The sequence below is a fragment of the Bradysia coprophila genome, unplaced genomic scaffold, assembly GCF_014529535.1.
Source record: "Bradysia coprophila strain Holo2 unplaced genomic scaffold, BU_Bcop_v1 contig_350, whole genome shotgun sequence".
Taxonomy (NCBI): domain Eukaryota; kingdom Metazoa; phylum Arthropoda; class Insecta; order Diptera; family Sciaridae; genus Bradysia; species Bradysia coprophila.
In genome coordinates this window covers 5,839,301-5,859,595 of record NW_023503608.1, presented here as the reverse complement: position 1 = coordinate 5,859,595, position 20,295 = coordinate 5,839,301, and the positions used below count along the sequence as shown (strand labels likewise).

At 33.6% G+C, this 20,295-nt stretch overlaps 5 protein-coding genes across 6 annotated transcripts; 2 read left to right on the top strand and 3 right to left on the bottom strand.

The window, feature by feature from the left end:
• Positions 1–217: 217 nt before the first annotated feature.
• LOC119080544 lies at positions 218–1,208 on the bottom strand. Of its 2 annotated transcripts, none has more exons than XM_037188959.1 (4): positions 1,068–1,208; positions 816–892; positions 620–745; positions 218–528 (listed from the first exon to the last, which is right to left on the bottom strand). In XM_037188959.1, exons 1-4 carry the CDS (start codon positions 1,083–1,085, stop codon positions 519–521), a joined length of 231 nt encoding a protein of 76 aa, XP_037044854.1. In that variant the 5' UTR covers positions 1,086–1,208; the 3' UTR covers positions 218–518. The 2 variants fall into 2 exon arrangements, with proteins under 2 accessions (XP_037044854.1, XP_037044852.1); XM_037188957.1 differs by having other exon boundaries at positions 234–559; positions 1,068–1,206.
• A 6,004-nt stretch (positions 1,209–7,212) lies between these two features.
• Positions 7,213–7,908, top strand: LOC119080549 (endocuticle structural protein SgAbd-6-like). Its single transcript, XM_037188964.1, has 3 exons — positions 7,213–7,354; positions 7,421–7,542; positions 7,624–7,908. The coding sequence occupies exons 1-3, from the start codon at positions 7,346–7,348 to the stop codon at positions 7,811–7,813; spliced, it is 321 nt and encodes a 106-aa protein (XP_037044859.1). The 5' UTR covers positions 7,213–7,345; the 3' UTR covers positions 7,814–7,908.
• A 2,001-nt stretch (positions 7,909–9,909) lies between these two features.
• LOC119080552 (endocuticle structural protein SgAbd-6-like) lies at positions 9,910–10,783 on the bottom strand. Its single transcript, XM_037188966.1, has 2 exons — positions 10,566–10,783; positions 9,910–10,371 (listed from the first exon to the last, which is right to left on the bottom strand). Exons 1-2 carry the CDS (start codon positions 10,691–10,693, stop codon positions 10,182–10,184), a joined length of 318 nt encoding a protein of 105 aa, XP_037044861.1. The 5' UTR covers positions 10,694–10,783; the 3' UTR covers positions 9,910–10,181.
• Positions 10,784–14,660: 3,877 nt separating this feature from the next.
• LOC119080554 (endocuticle structural protein SgAbd-6-like) lies at positions 14,661–15,223 on the bottom strand. The gene is made up of 2 exons (XM_037188968.1): positions 15,021–15,223; positions 14,661–14,900 (listed from the first exon to the last, which is right to left on the bottom strand). Exons 1-2 carry the CDS (start codon positions 15,146–15,148, stop codon positions 14,711–14,713), a joined length of 318 nt encoding a protein of 105 aa, XP_037044863.1. The 5' UTR covers positions 15,149–15,223; the 3' UTR covers positions 14,661–14,710.
• A 3,730-nt stretch (positions 15,224–18,953) lies between these two features.
• LOC119080513 (alcohol dehydrogenase 1-like) lies at positions 18,954–20,249 on the top strand. The gene is made up of 5 exons (XM_037188923.1): positions 18,954–19,099; positions 19,150–19,377; positions 19,468–19,641; positions 19,704–19,864; positions 19,921–20,249. Exons 1-5 carry the CDS (start codon positions 19,013–19,015, stop codon positions 20,039–20,041), a joined length of 771 nt encoding a protein of 256 aa, XP_037044818.1. The 5' UTR covers positions 18,954–19,012; the 3' UTR covers positions 20,042–20,249.
• The last annotated feature ends 46 nt before the right edge of the window (positions 20,250–20,295 follow it).

Here is a 20,295-nt window from a genome sequence, read left to right as displayed (position 1 = left end):
CTCAGACTTACTGCTTACACTTGCACGGTTAGAGTAAGACGACTGGCGTAATGTGTTGATCATGTTGTGAGAAGTAGCACTGTTGTAATTTTAGAAAAACAACCGAAGACATGAGTTTATTGATAATTAGTTAAGTGTGAGATTTGTGTCCATGCCTATCACGAAGTAGTAGATTTAGGTCAATGTTATTCTTCTTAATACAGTTTGTTTAACAGTTCTACATTTGCGATTTCTTTCCAGAGATATATTCATGACATAGTATAATTATGTTTTTCACTTCACACTGATGAATAGTGATTTACGTCTGTTTCGGACTATAAATACTAGGTTTCACTTTTTGTTCAGGCAAGCCCGCATTCATTTACCAAGAAGACTTCTAATATCCTTTCTATTCTTAAATGAAACCCTAGTCATCGGTCGAAAGCCTTTCTCATCTGCTTTATACACCGTCATGATAGTTAATCCATTGTCATCCGTCACTGAATACGATCCCATTACATGAGGTTTCCCATCGACAATCATTGTGGTCTGTTGGACAACAGTGTTGGGCGTCTTGTAACTGTGAATTATTTTCTCTTTAGTTTTAAAACGAATTTATTTACTACGCACGCCATGTCACCTGTGTTCGTTCACTATCATGCCGTTCATTTGTTCAGCCAACTGATTTACCATTCGCTTAAAAATGTACACGGACGGTTCTTCATATCCAGTGTCGATTTCTCCCAAATTTATGAATTCATTGTCTCTAATGTGAAAACAAATTGAAAATATCAATAAAACGCTATAAAACTATGGAAGCAATTAGCGCGTCTTACAATGTCATATCGAAATTCGGTTGAATCGGTAACGACTGGATATACTCAATGAAATGAATTAGTCCAATAAAAATTAGCTGAAACGGATTTTTTGTTGAGTTTTTTTTTACATAATCTTAAGCTAACGTTCTTGCAATATTGAAATTCATTTAATTTATTCAAAAGGTTAAGGTCTTCTTAAGTTAAAAAATTAATTTAATTGATAAATATGCAGATTTAGATACGAAAGAGCACACGTTTTCGAGAACTAACCAAAATATTTTTAGCCATTTTTGCTATGAAATTTGTCGAACTTGTTTTAATGTGACAATGATGTAAATTACGCTGCAGTCCGTTTTGTTAACTCAATAGTCGGAGTTAAAAATGCACTGAGCTGACTACAGGAAAACTGGCCTTTAGATCTTCTTATCAATAATTTTATTTGAATTATCTAGACCCCACCAATCGATAATCAAGTTATTAAATGAAGAATTTTTTCTGCAGGTAACAATAGGGTGACAACATTCTTTAAAATAAAAAATAATTTTGAAAGTGTTAATTTCTTGTAGAAGTGTTCAATTGAGAAACCAATCGAAATTGAATGGAGATTATTTATTAGTATAGTGTCTTGACGAAAATTTGACCGTACGCAATTCATAAATATTATGCCCTGTGTCCAAATGTCAAAATTAACGAGTTGGTGATTGTGATCCAAAGCTGAAAGGTGCGGATCATAATCCAACTCGTCAAAATAATTATTTAGACATATAATTTTTAATGTGTCGATGCAATTATAAACCCAAACTCTCTCTCCGAGCTGATGCATAATGTTAGTCTTACCACACAGAGACATATAAAAATAGTTACGTCAAGTTTTAGTGAAATTTAACAGATCTGAAGACTATTATAAACGTAACTTCCTTGAACACAACTACAATCCTGTGGTCAATAAAAGTCGTGAAAGTTGCTATAAATAAACGTTGTCACCCTCAAATTTTATTAGCGTATACTAACAACTGAATCTGTTACTTCTTTTGTTTTGACTACTATCCAGGATGGCATGAACATCGGTACAATGTTACATCGAAGTATCTTGACCTCAGATTGTGCATTACCTCATTTGGGCTCACCAACTTCACAGGCCCAATGAACAGTTGGTGAAATAAACCAAGCTGTCGGCATAGATAATGCACTTTTAAAGTTCTAAATCAAACTGCTTATGTATACTTGTTTATACTGGTGAAATGGTTACACAGACTTACATGTTAGTGGTAAAACCGTAGAAAGACATAGTATCACTGACGGCCGCTGTATTAAATTTTTTTATCGTTTATTGTTTGATATATTTTAATTAAACGTTATGCTGTTAGGGATTCATCGTTGTCGACAAAAAATCATTAGCCTTTTCTAAAAAGGTATATCTTTGCGGTCCTCCCTTCGATCATGTTGCTCATACTTTCAAAGGTTCATTATTTCGGCTATCGATATCGGATTACATACCCATCGGTTAAGCCAGGATAGAGTACCCTGTATTCTAAAAAAGACCACCTACGCCACAATTAGAATTCTATATGAGGCAAATTCGTGGTGTTAACTCGAGTGTCACAAATAAAACGTCGGTCAAAGTCAAAATATTCAAATTTGGTTTTGCCATTTGTTCCACTCCACCGAAAGTAAAAAACAACAATTATGACGAGTATGTAAAACAGAACAAGTTTAGAGACATCTACTCAATCCAAATTAGCATTTTAATGGAATGACAACATGCATCTTCTTCATGCCGGTTGTGGTTTTAAACTGCAATACAAAAAAAAATCATCCACTTCGCTTGTTGTTCAACGTACGAATAACCGTAAAATGAGTTTTTCTTAATTCACAAGCAAAATTAACGTATTCTTAGCGAACGAAAGAGACATTTCGCATTAATTATGCATAAATCAAAAAAAAAATGAAAATCTGAATTAAAGGATGGTTGTATCATGTTTCTTCCGCGAACGCGTGGTCAGTGATCTGTGATCGACAGACTTTTCCATACTTAAAGAAATTTTATAATCAAACTAGAGCAGATGTAATAGCAAATAATTTATGGATTGACTTCTCTGCCTATGTTCGGTCTTACTGTCCTAATTGTATTTACTTTTCTACCGAAGAAGGAAGCTTAGTTTAACGGGATCTTACATCACTTTAATGATTTTTATTCAAATTCAATTATATTAGGACATCGCTGCAGAAATTGTATTATTTTCGATGAAGAATGATGTCATTTATTACATTATGTTCGTAAATATTATGACAATTCAAAATGACGTCAATCTCCATTAGATAATAATTCCCTAATTAGGAGTCATTTGATTATTTTAGTCTCTACGGAAACTGCATGTTAAACTAGCCTGATGTGGTTACTGGTCGACCAATTTCCACTTCAAAATTAACATGAAAACCGATAAGAAATCTTATACTTCATTTGGGTCAGGTCCAAACAACACTTGAGTGATATTTTGAGAGTCGAATTTTTTCAGTGTATTTTTAATGAATTTGTTACAGTATAACAACAATATTAATTACATGGCGATGTAACTGATCGCTGCGCATGCATAATCATTATCGCATTATAAAGAATTCGAATTATTTTCTCCTAAAAGAAGACATTGTAACGGTAAATTTAATCATAAAAAATTGACGAACATCAAGGGCCTTTAATTGCTCTGCATCATACATCATTATGCATACGAATAATTGAGAACTAATTGCTTATTGATCGAAATTCAGTTATATCACAAAAATGCATAACTCCGTGCGAATAATGGATTTCAATTACATTCCCATCGATGTCCCACTTTTTGCACTCTCTTCGTGTTGTATACCATGTATGTGTATACACAACACATGTCTATTCCAAAATAGTCTCCAATTTTATATAATCGCGGTGATATGACTGCGTATTAACATCAACTTATATATGTCTCTACATCTGGTGTACACCTATTCTCCGATAATCCATTAACATATTGCACAGTACCATTTGTATGTTAAACAATATCAAAATGTGCTTGAGGTCATTTATTTTATCGCATAATCGAATCGTCATATAGCGCTAAAAAGCTTCTTCACACAACACTGACTAATGACTGTTTCGCCGCTCACATTTTAGATTTTATTGAAAATCTACATCATAGAAATGTACCACCAGATTATAGCACGGAGTCCAGCAATGGTTAGTCTAGTCAGTATTTTAACCTATCAGCGAAATGCATGTCAGAAATGCATTGAAACTTATAGGTTAATCTGAAGGTTGATTTGAACCTGCAGAATTTACCTCGGAATTTACATAACTTTCGGCTGTTTGCCACACAATATAGGGATCTGTGTTGTAAACTTACACCGGCGAAATTGCGTTCGATTAAATTTTTTTTTTATTATTTAAAATAAGATTCATTCGTAATATTTATTTATTGTTTGCATTACATCAATTTGTCTTAACACTTGTTGGTGTTTAAGTTTGAATAATATTATTTTGCCGCTTCGTTGTGCATAATGATGTATGCGGTATACGCTTTTTCGTATTGTTAGAACATAATATGTAAATATGGCAAACCCGGGAAGCGGAATTTGTTAAATGGAATTATCCTTTGAAACTAAAGGTATTGATGACGATGACAAACGTATCCCGTCACAGTTAGTAAATCGGTTCATTCCACTGTTTTTACTGTTGTCTAATGTTTGGTGCTATAAATCTATTACTTCATTAATAGATACACTTTACCATAATTATAAGCAAGCCCGACCCAGGATTCACTACATTATATTTGTCGCCGTTGTCAATAACATATGAATAGCCGGTTTTAAAACATCATACCATGTGTTTTGTTAAAATTTTCGCTAAAATGGCTATTCAAAAAATAGGAACGCATTAAATGGGGGACGAATGTTTCTAAAACTCGTGCAAAAACGTGCAGTTATTCAAAAGCAAGCGCACTGCTTTTTTGTTTTCGTTTCATTTAACAAATGTCCGAAACTATCTCAACAGACAAACAATTTTTTTTTTAATTTAGCAGTTTAGCAGTTAAGTGTTACCACAAATACAGTGCGATCCACAAATTTGTTTTGAACCGAAGGACAAAAAATGATTCGTAAAGTAACACTTTTGCCACACATTTCAAATTTATCCCATTCTCAGGAGTGCTCACGATTCGATTTCCTCAACCTTTGTTTGTTTGTGCTTTAGTCTACTATTGCTTCATCGGTATATAGCTAACAAAGCATAAGGCTTGATTTCCTCCTACCACAAAAGTACTTCGTGTAAGAGAAAAAATTGAAAATTTTCACTTTTTGCTGTGCTTACTTGACAGTTTGCTCCCTCATGGAGTACTTCTTGTTGAGTGGAAACCACAATTAAGTAATCAGACCACAGTCCTATATACATCATCAGTATCTTTATTCGGTCAGTTAGGGGCTATTCAAATGGAACGCACGCTGTAAAAGTGCGTATGAAATCTGGTTATCGAAAATTCAAATTAGGGCCTGAAGTAACGATAACGTTTAACGTTACTGGAAAAGAAAAAAAAATCGAAAACTAAATTAATGTGAGTACGCCGTATGGATGTTATTATGTGGATTGTGGAGGTACTTCAACCAAGTTTGAAATCTTGGCGACAAAGCAATGAACCAATTTGTTGCTATTGTACAATGTACCCCTGACCAAGGAAATACGAAGATCTATTCTTGCGTCCTATCAATTTTTTGATTTCTATGACTCTTATGACTAGTTGAATGGTGTTGCTATTTATTAATTTGTTTATGAACTCGTGCGGCAACATGAACGTGTTATATATGGTACAAGTATATTTATGGTAAATATAATATATTTCTTCGGCAAATTTGTTTTAACAACTTACGGTATTGTGTTACATGCATTTGAACTTTTACTTTTAATGACCCGAATTTTTTTTTCGTAATGTTTGTGTTTATTAATATTTTTTACAGTACGCTTCGGTTGTATTATACAGGTAAGTGAGCATTTAACGTAATTTTATTCCCCAAGTTTAAATATCGTTTTTGCTATATTCACATCTAATTGAGTTTTCTGGCAAAAATGCTAATTGTTTATTGCTGCTGTTAATTGAAAAATAAAAGTTGAAATATTATCGGTAGCATTCTTTACGATAAAATACATTTTTTCTGAAGATTTAAGTGTTTTATGATGATCTTGTTGTAATAAGCTTTAATTGCAAATCAAACAGATTTACCGAATGATTTATATACCATGTACAAAGTTGAATGGTTCAATATAAAGAGACCGGAATAAACGTAAACTTCGACCAAAATATTTAAATTAATCAAAGTGTTTCTATGAAACCATCGCATTTTCTTAATCACACCATATCTAATCAGAATATTAATAACAGATTTACAGAGGGTAACATAGAAAACGGCTTTTAATTACTTAACTTGGCACAAGAGTACAGATTCTAGAAGACGACATCCACGGCATCAGCCTAAACTTTCAAACGCGGCTTTACTTTTATCTGTTACAACTAATGAAGTACAAGATTTTTCATCAACATGACGACATTTTAGACGAAAGCGATGGTTCATTTGTTTGTTGCTAAAATTAGATGATATAACCTTTATTAGACGAATTCAAAAGTTAACTCCTTGGTTATAATAGCTTAGCGTCAAAACTTTACAGAACTTTGCAAATGATAAGGTTGTCTATGAGGAGGTTACTGAACTTATCACTGAACTTTTATTAGACTTTTATGTAATTTTCATACGAAATTGTAGCGCAATTTCATTTCAGTTGAAATTTCGTACTGAAATGCAGTTAGAGTTACGAATAGTCGGCATTTTTTTTCGATACGGCTTTAGTGATGGCGATCAGCATAACCTTCTCATATAAAACCTTGACAAATTGATACATCGAAATAAAATAATTGGCGATGTATACAGTGCAGTCAAAAAGTTTCTGAACACTCGGACAATAGATGAACGATCAATGGAACAACAGATGTCGATTCTTTTGTTCTACTGTTCATGTGTTCGGCGACTTGTTGACTGCACTGTACTTCTGATACATATCATGTGACCCGGTCATCGCTGGCAAAGAAAACATCATATGAACCGTTCGAGCCTAAAACACTCTCGATTAACATTCCCATCAATTTTTATTACCTGAAATGTTATATGGCGAGACACTATTTACCGATGTACTGTACACGCTTTATAGCAAATAAATGTGGTTTTTACACACCGACCATAAAGTGCAATGAAGAATGTATTCTAATAAATGAATTTATTTGAACTACAGACCCAATAAATGATTAACAACATTTGGATTGTCGGTGGGGAAGATGCACCGTGCTTCGGTCACTGTACGTGCATTTATAATTGCATTGAAGACGATTAATTTGAAAGAAAGGGAAACTTTGGTTGCATAAGAATATTATAAAAGAACGGTGCATTTGAATGCGTTTGTGTACTTAGATCAGTTAGTTCGTTTCGTGTGATCGTCATTATCTTGTGGGTGTCTAATAACATTATTTTGATTCAAAATGAAATTGGTGAGAATTCAATGATGAATCTGTGATTTTTATTGAAAGTGTTACGCCTTTCGATTTGTTTTCTAGATCGTATCCGTAGTTGTGTTCTTTACCTTATCGCTAGCCTATGCTGCACCTTTGGAAGATTCAGAAGCTCAAATAGTCAAATACGAAAGTGAAAATACCGGATTCGATGGATACAAATTTGCGTAAGTTTTCTACACTGAAGACTCACGACATTATGTTTTGACTCAGAGACGTAAATATCGTTTTTTTTTTCTAATTCTAAGATTTGAGACAAGTAATGGCATCAGCCGAAGTGAAGAAGCTGAATTAAAGAATGCCGGCACGGAAAACGAATCTATTGTTATTAGAGGCGTAATATCGTGGACAGCTCCCGATGGTGTGCTGTATACGATTAATTTTGTTGCAGACGAAAATGGTTTTCAGCCACAAGGTGATCATATCCCAAAGAAATAATTTGATGAGTTTGATGTATGTTAAATATTCTCAATTACATTAGTGTCATACTAACTTTTAAATGCAATAAAAAAATACGAACAAAAAAAGCTGTACATTGCTACATTTTGTATAAATCAGAAAATTAAAATTCCTCAATTTCTATTGCAAAATTTACACCAGCGCAGCGACTGTAGGTTCAAAACTGCAAAAAACAGCGGCGACATTCGAAGAATACAAACCCAAGTCACTTGAGTTGTGGTCGGTAAACACAAGAAAATGTAACTCTAAGTTTTTATCTAAGTTGTCGACAGGAGTGCATGAATAATGAAAAATACGCCCTTCATGTAATAGTTTTCTATATAGCTGGAACTGAAGGTGGTATCTCGGTTGAAGTTGGTGTAAATGGTTCTAGTCGAGAACCTTGTTCAAAACACCGCACACCAAGAAGACCACTTCACACTTTTAGCTACATAAATAAATACATCAAGCGGTGGAAAATCAGTCGATATAAAATCTTGTACTTCACTATGTTTAACATATATTTTACTATAAAGGATCGCATTAGTCAGAACTCATCGCTTTTTCAGTCGTAGCTGTCGGTAACAGATGATATCATTGTCATTGCTTAAATGTCGATAAAAAGTAAAACGAAAATACTATGTATCGGTATGTACTCCACCAAAAAAAAAATGAAAAGAATAATCACAGAAAGTCTGCGTTCCACAATCAAATACAACACCCATAAAACATCCATTAAGTCAATATTATCTCGAAGAATATAAACATTGCAGACACAAATCATTTTATTTATATGCCCATCCATATAATACCACATGATTTACACACTTTACCTACTTTGAAAATGTCAACTGGCTAATTTCTCACATTACACGAGTGTTGTTCATCAAAGCACCTTGTCTACCGATTCGTCTTATGTAACTTTAGAACGAGCCACGCTCGTGTTTTTTTCGACCAAAAACTTTACTATGTAAAATTAAATCTATTTACCGACACAGCCTCATTGTATAGATTATGAAATTTGCATAACATGAGCTTCATCTCAATCGCCTAGCCTGTATATAAAAAAAGCTCAGATCGGACCTGATACAATCGTAAATTCAGCACGAAAAGAATTTTTATCGAATTTATTAACGACCGACACACAACATCGTAACCTTGTTAAAACTATCAGAAATTACTACAGTTTCGTTTGAAAATCAATAAAAAAAATATTTTTTTTCTTATTCAAATCTTTGATGGATCCGAATCGGACATTGAATTTTTTTTCTGTTTTGATAAATATTGTCAAATTATGCTCTTTGAATTTATAATTCGATTTTTTTTTATGTAAAGAAAAGTTAAATTATCCTCCTAAATCAATCTCATTTATGGACATCCAAATTTTACTAATTTATTACCAACGCAAACATAAAAATTGCTCAATCCTGTTGATTTTCAAGGTTCGCCGGTGATTTTTTTTTTCTACAATTTTTGTATCAAAACGAGAGTCGTCAGTCAAATAAATTTCGTTTTTATTGAAAGGGGCATTTACCTCTAACGAAACTTCTTTTTTTTTAAATATTCGAACAACAAGAATAAAATCTAAGCCGATGGATGGTTGAAGAATATTTATCAATTTTTAACTGACAACTTCGTTGCCCTTTTAGATATTAGTTAAGAAAGTAAATAATTCTGAATGTCACTGTGATCGGACCATTTTCTAAAAATGTTTTACCAACGAAATTTTTAGATGGATTCAAATCAACTCTTGAAACTTGAACACTGTACATTGATAGTGTTGAACCCCCCAACATCGCTCGTAGCCATGCGACATAAAGGCAAGGCGATATCAATCCGATCCGTTTTTTTTCGATCGTCAAATTTATTTAAAATGTTAATTTATGCAACATTTTTAAACTTTGTGGAAAATCCTAAAGCCATTCAAATCACTTTTTAAATGCCAATATTTTTTATGAATTCAAAAGCGGCCTGTAAAACAGTATATTGTATAAAATCGAAAACTGGTGCAGGGTCAATAGTCACGTTATGTAATAATGATATCACATGGGTGAGTTTCCGATTTTTTTTAGATTTTTTTTAGAAAAAGTCATAAGTTTGGTATAAAAATGTGTTTTTATTAAAAAATAAAAGTTTTTTTTTGACTGGTTTTTTCTTTATCGAAGCACCAATTTTATAAAAATTGTTACATCGTACAAATAATTATAACATCTGAATTGTTTGCGAAATAAAAATGGAAAAATCAAATCTTATCAAATTGGTAAAGAGAATAAAATTTCGGTTTTCTGATTATACATTTTGATGGACTAGACTTTTGATTTTAGAAAAATGTTTTAGATTTTTTTTAGACAGATAGTTCTGGAAATGTTTAAGCCTTTGGTAAATGATCACCTGATGGTTGGAAACCATTTTCGTCAGCAATGTAGTTCAATGTGTATTGGACACCATCGGCAGCGATCCATGTGATTGTTCCACGGACTGAGAGGGCTTCTTGTTCAGTTCCTGGGTTCTTGAGCTCGGCTTGTTCTGATCGTGAAACACCATCACTAGTTTCATAACTGAAATAAATGGAAGAAAAGAAATTAGTGAAAAAACATTTTAACAAAAATTTGTTTCCGTAAGGAAAAACAATTGATTTCCGAATTTAGAATAAATTGAAACTGGTTTAAAACGATTGAATTAACAGAAATGTGAACAACTTCATGATTTTTCCACCCACTAATTAGAATCACAGAAAAGTTAAAACACTTACGCGAAATTGTATCCATCAACGCCGATGTTGTCGTTTTCGTATTTCAAAATTTGTGCGTTTTGTGGTTCGTCAAGGGGAGCAGCCAATGCAACAGCCAAAACGGCAACGAGAACAATGAACATTTTCATTTTGATAAATTTGTTTTTTGGAATTTCTTCTTTTGGAAACTAAGTGATGCTACTTCGCAGACTTCGAATTTGTGAGTAAAGTAACGAACGAAAAATTCTTCTTTTATATTCCAAACATATCCCAAATTTTATTCAGATTTAGTTTTATATAACGCAACCTGTATAATAGTATACGAATCTCTACCACCAAAAAAACACACCGATGATCTTCTTCATTTCTAGTAAAAGATGTGAAGCATCAAGAGTATAATATTGTCAACTTCTCTCTCCTAACCTTCGGATTATTTAAAAGCAAAAAAAAAACATTATAATCAAAATCTGAAATATAAACATTTATCGTTTTTATTCATACATCGTGTGCCGTTGCCCGCATGTACCGCATCTCATATCTCAAGGTGTTTTTCGGAGCCGAAAATTTAATCGATTCATAAACTTATACATAATATACATACATCTTTTAGGCGTGCCGTTGTCACATCCGATATACTTATATATAATGTGCTACAGTTATCTAAGGGACCTCTCGTAAATTCGTTTTTAATTTGTTGGAATGATGAAATAATAAGAAATTATTACAACAATATTCACCGAAGAAGGTATGACCGAGCTATTATTTGTACACATTTTGCAGTGATCTATGCACAGAATTGTTCTTTATTAACGTGAATGGTGGATAAGGTTGGTCCTTCTGTTCTGTGTCAGTTACGTGCAGGGTTATGTGCTTTATTTTTTGTATTAATTGATTTTAGATCAATACTATGTCAAGACTAAGACATGGTAGTTTTTGAGCTACTCTGCAATGTGATTAATATGTGAGTCTATAAAAATATTGCTTGTTAATTACGCTTCCGAGGCTATGGTCGGAAATCTTTAAAATTAAATCAGAACTGTTAACCAAAATATGTTACCAACAAATAATCCAAAACTAGCTCATAAAATAAAGATTTGTGCCTGGCCTATTTTCATATTTCTAAAAGAAGAAAGAATTCCGGAAATCTGTTGTCGACAACAACGAATTAAATAAACAATGAGTTCCAGCTACACTTCATACACTTCATAAAAGCAAAATGAATTCTAAAACAAACGAAGTAAAAGATTTTGCAGCACAAACACGAGGAACAGATTTCCTTATTAGATTATAAATTATTCGAATAGATTGATTGGAACGAAGACCGTATATGCGTTGATCTCGGCGTTGATAGAACCAATTGCATCCAGGAAGTGAAAACTTGAATTAAGTTCAGTTCAGCATACTAACAAAATTGTCGTAGCTAAACGAATATTATAAATCATTATTGTGAAGTGCAGACATTACTGGAGGAATTTGTGCTTGGAATCGATTAGCATTAACAAAATAGAAAAAATATTTTCATAGAATCTGTTAATGTCAATCGAGTAATTGCTGCTGGATATATCGATTGGTCTCAGCGTTACTTAGCCTCCTTGACGACGTGTTTGACGAATGGACTGATATATATATTATGCACCTGTTGCCAAGATTGGTATTTTGACGTATAGGACATTATTGCCCTAGCCGAAGGCGTGGGTCCTAATGCCTACACGTCAAAATAACAGTCTGGCAATAGGTGCATATCATATTTTATCTGTGGAGAACAGATATATCGAGATAAACAAAAACTCCCTAGAGGGATAAGCTCGAGATTATCGTTCTAGACAGATAAATAATTTTACCTAACTAGTGTCAAAATATCGCGACTTCTTCGCTTATTTCCAACGTTTGCATTTTAGCATGCGTTAGGAAAATAACTATTATGATTTTGTATTTTCTTTCTTTCCATTTTCTTTTCAATCTTTCTTATCTTCTCAGAACTGATTCGGCCTCTAGCGGACTTTAACTCTACTATGCTGTCTGACTAACTATTTTGATTAATTTTCATTTACATTGACTTTTATTGTCTTTCTTCGTTATTTCTTGCTGATGATTTTCTTTTCTTTATTCGTATTTATTTGGCTGAGCTTTTCGTTGATCGACGTTAATAGTACATTACGTCTGAGGTTCCAAATTTTTATTTTGACGAGTGGGGACCAGAAGCACGTAAAAGATAATAATAATAATAGATGCTACTGGAACTGTTTAGCGTTAAAACTCTATTAAATGGGATCCATAACACCATATTGTGGTGACCACATCTTTATTTTCCATAGGAACACATTTCATAATGTATGAGACATTCAAACTGTATAAATGACCCCAAAAATATACAAGACTTGTGTAGGCGAAAATAAATCTGAGATAGAAGGACGCTTCATTTCATATCTTTTTCATATTTCATTTAGTTATAATAGGTTCTGGTCATAAGATTGTTAACGACTTAGTTAAAAGATTTCTTTTTTTTTTACTTTACGAAGTTTTCGATTTATTGACATTAAAATCCCTATCAATTAGGGATCCATCATTTTTGCCTTGATCTGATACCCTGTGAAGATTTCAATGTTTGAGCCAAGAATTTTCACTGCCCAGTTAACAAACTGCTATTGTAGGGTTAGTTCACAATTACATTTATTATCAACTAACACATCATCATCATCATCATCACGCATACGAATTATAATGTGTTGCAATAAAGATCCGTTAACGCATCACATGGCCTGAGATTCATTGAAAGTTAAACATTAATTACGAGAAATACTGATATATCGTGTGCAGAAATTCAAACCAGTCAATTTAAACAAATCCGTGTTGCACAAAGTGAAATAAAATCAAGGACATTTTGAAATTTTCATTTATGGAAGAAATATTAGAAATTGCATTTTTAACAATTATAATCCAACCGATGTTATGCATTCCTCATGCAATTTCACCTCGTAATAAGTATATACGCAAATTTCGTAACTGTGACTTTGTATAATTCCGAGACTGTTGTTAAGTCTGGAAAAACTAATCTTGAAAGGAGACTATAACTTTCGACTAAATTGGATTATTGGACAAAATTTAGGTTTGTTGCACTTTTTGTTGCTGTTGGAAATTGCAAAATTTTCTTGAACTAGAAAAAAATTTAATTTAGACTTTATAGTCATACCACGAACTTCACATAATTCGTCTAAGAATGCTGCAACGAATGAAAAACATCATGAAATACATGTTACAACAAACGAAGTACAAAGAAATTTTTATCAAATAATAAGCAATCTAAGCAAAGGAAGTAAGAGATTCAAGGAGTATATCACAAAATGTCTTCCATTTCTTAAACATCAATCTCTAAGGTACAACACGATACCTAAGATTTCTTCTTTGATGTAGAAGCAGAGTCAACTTTTTTTTGAGAAAAGGCGAAGCGACAGCGTCCTAAGGTTCTGGAAGGCAGAACGAGACAAAAGCTTTTTGTAGAAAAATTAGGATCGCTGATAAGGGCTGCTAGGAATCTCGCGCCCCGTCATTCCCAATAATTGACAAAATGACACATTTCGTATAAGGAAAATGTCACTTTGAGGGTTATTGTGAATGACAAAGCGCGAAATTCCTCAACACCCTGATAAGGTCATACACGAATAGCGTTCCACGGATTACTTGTTACAGAAAATCTCAATTGAAATTCAAAGAGGCAATTCAGTATGCATCCTTGGAAAGATAGGCAAAACAGAGTGGATGACTTTTATTTGCTGTAAAATTTGTTGTTGAAAAGATCCTTTTTTACTGGCTGCGCCATTGTGAGCAGTCTTTCTTTCATTTATGATTTAATGAATGATGAGCTTAATAAATCACTAAAGAGTGGCTGCGGAACTACAATCTTCAATGCTCTACTCTTATACTAGGCTTTTTACGTTTTTAATACCATGAGTCATTGAGTCCATCGACCTCAATTTAAATTTTCACAAAGAACACAGACGTCGGTGACCTCGGGATTATCGAATCGGAAATGGACCATCATTCTTCGAATTGTATCAATTAAGTACAAGGACATCACTTTCGCCATATTAAATGGTTGTGGAAACGAAAAGACTTGTGTTATTTAGCGCTTTGGTGACCTTTTATTTATTCTATACAATCCACAACATTTAAACCTTTGGCAAATGATCGCCTTGTGGTTGGAAGCCATTTTCATCAGCAATGTAGTTCAATGTGTATTGGACACCATCAGCAGCAATCCACGTGATTGTTCCTCGGACAGAGAGGGCTTCTTGTTCAGTTCCGGGATTCTTAAGTTCGGCTTCTTCTGATCGCGAAACACCGTCACTGGTTTCATATCTAATGACAAGAAAAAAAGTTGAATGTAGAAATTGAATCCACGACATTCGTTCACAACACTTTAGGCACACAAATTTAAATTGATTTTAACTGATGCACCACCAAATGTAAATCACTTACGCGAACTTATATCCATCAACGCCGATGTTGTCATTTTCGTATTTCAAAATAACTGCATCTTTCGAGTCATCAACGGGAGCAGCTAAGGCAGCAGCAACGATTGCAACGAATACGATGAACGATTTCATTTTGAAAATTTTTTGGTAGGAATTATTTTACACTTCAATGATCAAGATCAAGATAACTACTGATTATCATATCGATCGTATTACGCCTTTATATACCTCGCATAAATCTTCAATCAATGCTACAATATGGTACCCATCTTCGAAACAATATTAGTTGCCAGCAATAAATCATTCACAATCCCCCAGATGGTGGACATTGTGGTGGACGTTGGTATGCATAATAAGTGTGATTCATTGACATTTTTTTTTCGATTTTCTTTTTAAAAAAAATGTAAAACTAAAAAAATGTAAAAATAAATTCTGATTATTGTTGAAGATGTTAGACCATAGACCAACCAACCTTTCCATTCATGAATAGATGCAAAAGATCGATCTTGTCCAAGTCGTACATATAAAAAAAGTTCCATTTTTTTGATGTCATACCTCACAGATATACACAACACACGATGCGATACATCAACTTTGTTATATTGGTCACATAGGTCGTCGTCTCCACCTTTAGCACATTTTTTTTTTTTAAATATTTAACTTAATATTACATAACTCAATTATTTCAGCGATTATTTATACTTAAAAAAAACCTACACATCGGTGCGTTGTTTAAAAACGTTTTACCAACAAGATGTTCGGCGTTTATCTCTTTTTTGTGTCGTTTTTTGGTTAAAAAAAAGTAGATGACCTAAGTTAATAATTTTTAATGAATTTAAATAAATCTTTTTACGATTTGATGGACATTACAAATATATACTTTCAAAGGTCATAATAGATTTTTTGGAACAATATAATTTTCGTTCTAATCACACACCTGTTGATGAGCACGTTTCGCTTTTTTTGTTGATAACGTCTTCTTAGATTTGAATTGATTTAATGCAGATCAATGAAACCTAGTAGAAACACATGTTAAATGGTCGTCCTTGATATCTTCCGTTAATTATTGGTGTGGAGTATGGTCATAGGTATATTTGCAGCTGATGGTACTGTAAAGACAATGGCATGGCAACAGTTCACAAGTGGATGAATGGTAAACTTAAATGTAGGTGTTGTTTAAGAAGAAATCAGAAGAAATTCCCACGTTTAAATCTATATAAAAGTGAGTCCGTCTTCAGGCCACTGGCTATCGTATCAAAGCTCGTCATAAAAGTGAATAATCACTAAAGTGAGCGGGTCGAACTTTACATTTTATCTTTTGTTAAAGCACCTGCGACCCCATGTTGCAAACAGGACGGTCCAGAGAATCTTTTATGGAATAAGTAATATGGTCTTGAAGGACGAAGAGCGATTTTTGATTATCGGTGTAGTAAAGTGAGTTTGCATATATCACTCTGATATTTGTGAGGTGCAACCACTACTATTGATTAGAGTTAATAACTCAAAAATGTAGCTTTAAAATGGCATATTGGAGATCGAGGTCTCCATTCGCGCAGTATTAGTCAATAGGTTCCTCGACAAAAAATTTAGACTGCACTCTTCAAATCGGTTGCTAGGAATCTCGCGCCGCGTCATTCACAATAATTCACATTTTGACACATTTTGTATAAGGAAGATGTCACTTTGTGAATTATTGTGAATGACGTGGCGCGAGATTCCTTAACACCTTCAAATCATGGTATATCTGCCGTAATTCGCATATGAAGCAAGTGCAACCAATTAAACGAATGAATTCTTTTGATTTGTTCTCGACACTTGTTTCGTATGAAAATTGCAAATTACGGCAGATACAAAGGCTTGTAAGGATGTCTGAATGGGTAAACTCATAGCTTGCCTAAAGGTTGAACAGTTCAGTTTCTGACGTGACTTTCCGTTTTCATCCCGGATCTGGGAAAGGATTTTACATGATGAGGGTGACGAAAGAAGTGCTATGAAAAGTACGATTGTGGGTACCATGTATCAATAGTATTTTACGTGACTAGGGATAAAAAGATGAAAAGTAGAGTTTTCGTGTGAATTTTAATGATCCGAGGCGAAGCCGAGGTCAATAAACATACGAAAACGAGACTTTTTATTTTTATCCCGAGTTATGTAATGGATTTTACATGCTGAGGGCGTCGAAAGTAGTGCTTGAAACATGAAAAGCACGGTTTTCGACGCATGTAGCATGTAAATATAAGGAGAATTCCTTTCAAGACTTTGGAAAATGTTTGTTTTTGTATGTGATTGGCGCATGATTTCAGAGTCTTATTGCTCAGCCGATATTGGTCCTATTGAAAAACTAATTACCTTGCCAGACTGCTGAGATCACAAGCTACACACTGGCATGTTGTTTGATCGAAATCCATCGCGTAAAAAAATAATTTTTCTAAATGTGGCATTTGTCAAACACGTGCGACTTACACTCGATATACGGAATTACCCTAATGAAGATATACTCGATATAATGGATATACTCAGAAAATACGCGATATACTCGATATACTCAGTATAAATAAAATGAAAGGAATTCCCCTATAATTAACTTCTCTCATCGAATTCATATTGCTGAATCAAATTGTAATGTGATATCAGAGTCTTTTTGTTAACCCTTTAAGACATGCCAGGTAGAAAGTATCAAGCTATCGAATCGACCGGTAAGCGGGTATCTATTGTCGATGTTTTTGCTCGTAAAAAGTATAATATGAAATCGTCATAGAAAAAGGATATGAATTTGTAGAATCATTATGAATTCACATTAAAATGAAAAGAATATCTAACGCCTAAGATATACATCATAGACAATATAACTGGTTTCATATAAAAATTCCATCTGAATATCTGTCCCCCAAAGGTCAAATCAATATTCTGTGACTTGCCAATATGGTGATGATTTGATGTAAATATAATGATAGTATACCGACGAAATATAAAGAAGATTATGAGTTTCACCAGCAAAAATCATTCAATATTGGGAAGCTAGATTCCTCGAAAGATAATATTTGCTTTGAATCTGTGGTGACATGTGCCAACACAAATCCTTCCTTATGTTCCATTTAACGTATGCATGGTGAACATTGATATTGAAAGCGGAAATTCATCTACTATGAAAGAATAGTGCATACTATAACCGCTTAAATTTATGGCAATTTTATGTTAAAATGTCATGGACTGTGTATCATCACTAATAGTCGGAATACAATATTGGCAAATTAATTTATTCCAATCGAACTTAGAACAGATATTAGACCTGGAGGGACTTTCGTTTTTGCAAAAAGAATTCCATTAACATTTCATAGAAAAGACATACTCGATATTATCAGAACAAATCAAATCTACATTTTTCATTTAATCTAAGTATCTACTATCAACGGATTAATACTTAATCTGTTACTTCGTTAGTTAAACAGCAGTTCATCCTCATTTTTGTCGTCTCTGTCGATAACAGATGACATAGAAGTTTACTTATATCCGCATTTCATTTTAGATTTCTCAATAAGATGAAATTCGATAAGACTTGTGGCTGTGATAGAGTTAAATCACTCACACTGATTTGCAAGCCTCTATAGGGTAAAATTTACAATGGCATTGGCATCAGTCGTGCAGCAGTTGTAAGAGATCCACTAACAATTCTTACTAATCTTGTGTACAGTAGCTTGAGTTTAAAGATAAATGTTCAAGATAATTTTTGTAAAGTAGGCATCATACACAATGATGCACAATTTAATTGCTCTTGATTATTGCTTAGTTGGTCTAAATAATGATTTGCTAAAATTATCTAATTTTATTTATAGCGATCCTCTCACATTGAATACATTAGCTATACATACTACATTCATTGATAACATATCTACATGAGATAAGATTTATATTCATTGGCAAGCGCTTCTCTCAGATAGTTGATTTCACTTCCATTCAGTTTTCGTTGTCAGTTTGTGCATTCCTACGGACTTTAAAATGACTTTCACGTCAGCTATTGTATTAGGAGGTGTGGGTGGAATCGGAAAAGAAATCTGTGTTCAATTGATAGGAAAAGGCTTGAAGGTAAAAGGAAAATTCACAAAAAAAAGTTTTTATTAAATTCATCAATGCAGAATCTTGCTGTGATTGATGTCGTTGATGACGTAACAGTAACGACTGCCTTAGAAGCTGAATTCAAAAACGTCAATTTCCTGTACAAAAAGTGTTCAGTCACGGATGAATCTGAGTTAAGAAAATGTATGACTGCAATCAAAGACGAATTTGAATGGGTTGATGTTATCGTTAACAGCGTTGGGGTTCTTGACGAAGCGAGCCCAAAGAGAACTATCGACATCAATTACGTTTGTATTTCAATTTTTAATTTGTTTCGCTATCTGTGTGAGGCGTTTACGGACGTTATGAGATTCACAAATTTTTTATGAACATGCAAGGGAGGCGTAGTAAACTCAACTATAATCGGTATTGATTTGATGCGAAAAGACAACGGAATGCGTGGTGGTTGTATCGTAAATATTGCATCCATAACAGCTTTGGGGTCTCATTTTTGGTTACCGGTTTACGCTGGCTCCAAGCATGCCGTTCTGGGCTTTACACGATCGTTAATAGTAAAAAAAAAATTCTGTCCGTGTCCTGACAGTTTACAATTATCTGGAATTTTTGTCCATAGAATGATGCCTTTTTTGAGAAGACTGGCATCAAGTTCATGTCGATTTGTCCTGGCGTGACGAACACACCACTGGTTAACTTTGAAAGACATTTCGCCAATATTCTATTCCCAGAAATGGTTGATGAAGTTAAATCACTCGGTGGAAGTTTTGCACGTCAAGAGTATAAGACCTAGAAATTTTCCGAACATTTCTGACTCAAACATATTTTGTTTCCAGAGTTGACATTGTAGGAAGATGTGTCATTGCTGCATTAGAAGACGGTGAAAATGGATCGACATGGCAATGTGAAAATGGTCGAATCGAGAAGTTGAATTTGGTAGAGTATCCGAAATTTTAATTTTGTGATCGAATTCTGCCTGCGGCAGTAAACGGACTCATTTTCTATCTTGCTGATAATTCGTTTACTGACGGCAAGAATATCACCAGTATATTTACCCAGTATATTACATTTGAAAACCTGGTGTCGACAGCAGATGGGATAAAATCATTGAAGTTCATCTGTTATCGATTCAAATTATCATAAATACAAAAATTATAAATTCAAACAAGACTGGAGTTGTAATTCTTCTAAATTAAATTGTTTTACCTAAA

Excerpts from the sequence above, each read along its gene's own strand:
- LOC119080544 (XM_037188957.1), bottom strand. Across the intron at positions 746-815 it reads CCGAATTTCGATATGACATT|AGACAATGAATTCATAAATT; the intron begins GTAAGACGCGCT and ends TTTTCACATTAG. Across the intron at positions 560-619 it reads ATGATAGTGAACGAACACAG|TTACAAGACGCCCAACACTG; the intron begins GTGACATGGCGT and ends AATAATTCACAG.
- LOC119080552 (XM_037188966.1), bottom strand. The coding sequence starts at position 10,693 with ATGAAAATGTTCATTGTTCTCGTTGCCGTTTTGGCTGTTGCATTGGCT. Across the intron at positions 10,372-10,565 it reads GTTGATGGATACAATTTCGC|TTATGAAACTAGTGATGGTG; the intron begins GTAAGTGTTTTA and ends CATTTATTTCAG.
- LOC119080549 (XM_037188964.1), top strand. Across the intron at positions 7,543-7,623 it reads TTCGATGGATACAAATTTGC|ATTTGAGACAAGTAATGGCA; the intron begins GTAAGTTTTCTA and ends TCTAATTCTAAG.
- LOC119080513 (XM_037188923.1), top strand. The coding sequence starts at position 19,013 with ATGACTTTCACGTCAGCTATTGTATTAGGAGGTGTGGGTGGAATCGGA. Across the intron at positions 19,100-19,149 it reads TGATAGGAAAAGGCTTGAAG|AATCTTGCTGTGATTGATGT; the intron begins GTAAAAGGAAAA and ends TCATCAATGCAG. Across the intron at positions 19,378-19,467 it reads GAACTATCGACATCAATTAC|GGAGGCGTAGTAAACTCAAC; the intron begins GTTTGTATTTCA and ends TGAACATGCAAG.
- LOC119080554 (XM_037188968.1), bottom strand. The coding sequence starts at position 15,148 with ATGAAATCGTTCATCGTATTCGTTGCAATCGTTGCTGCTGCCTTAGCT. Across the intron at positions 14,901-15,020 it reads GTTGATGGATATAAGTTCGC|ATATGAAACCAGTGACGGTG; the intron begins GTAAGTGATTTA and ends TCTTGTCATTAG.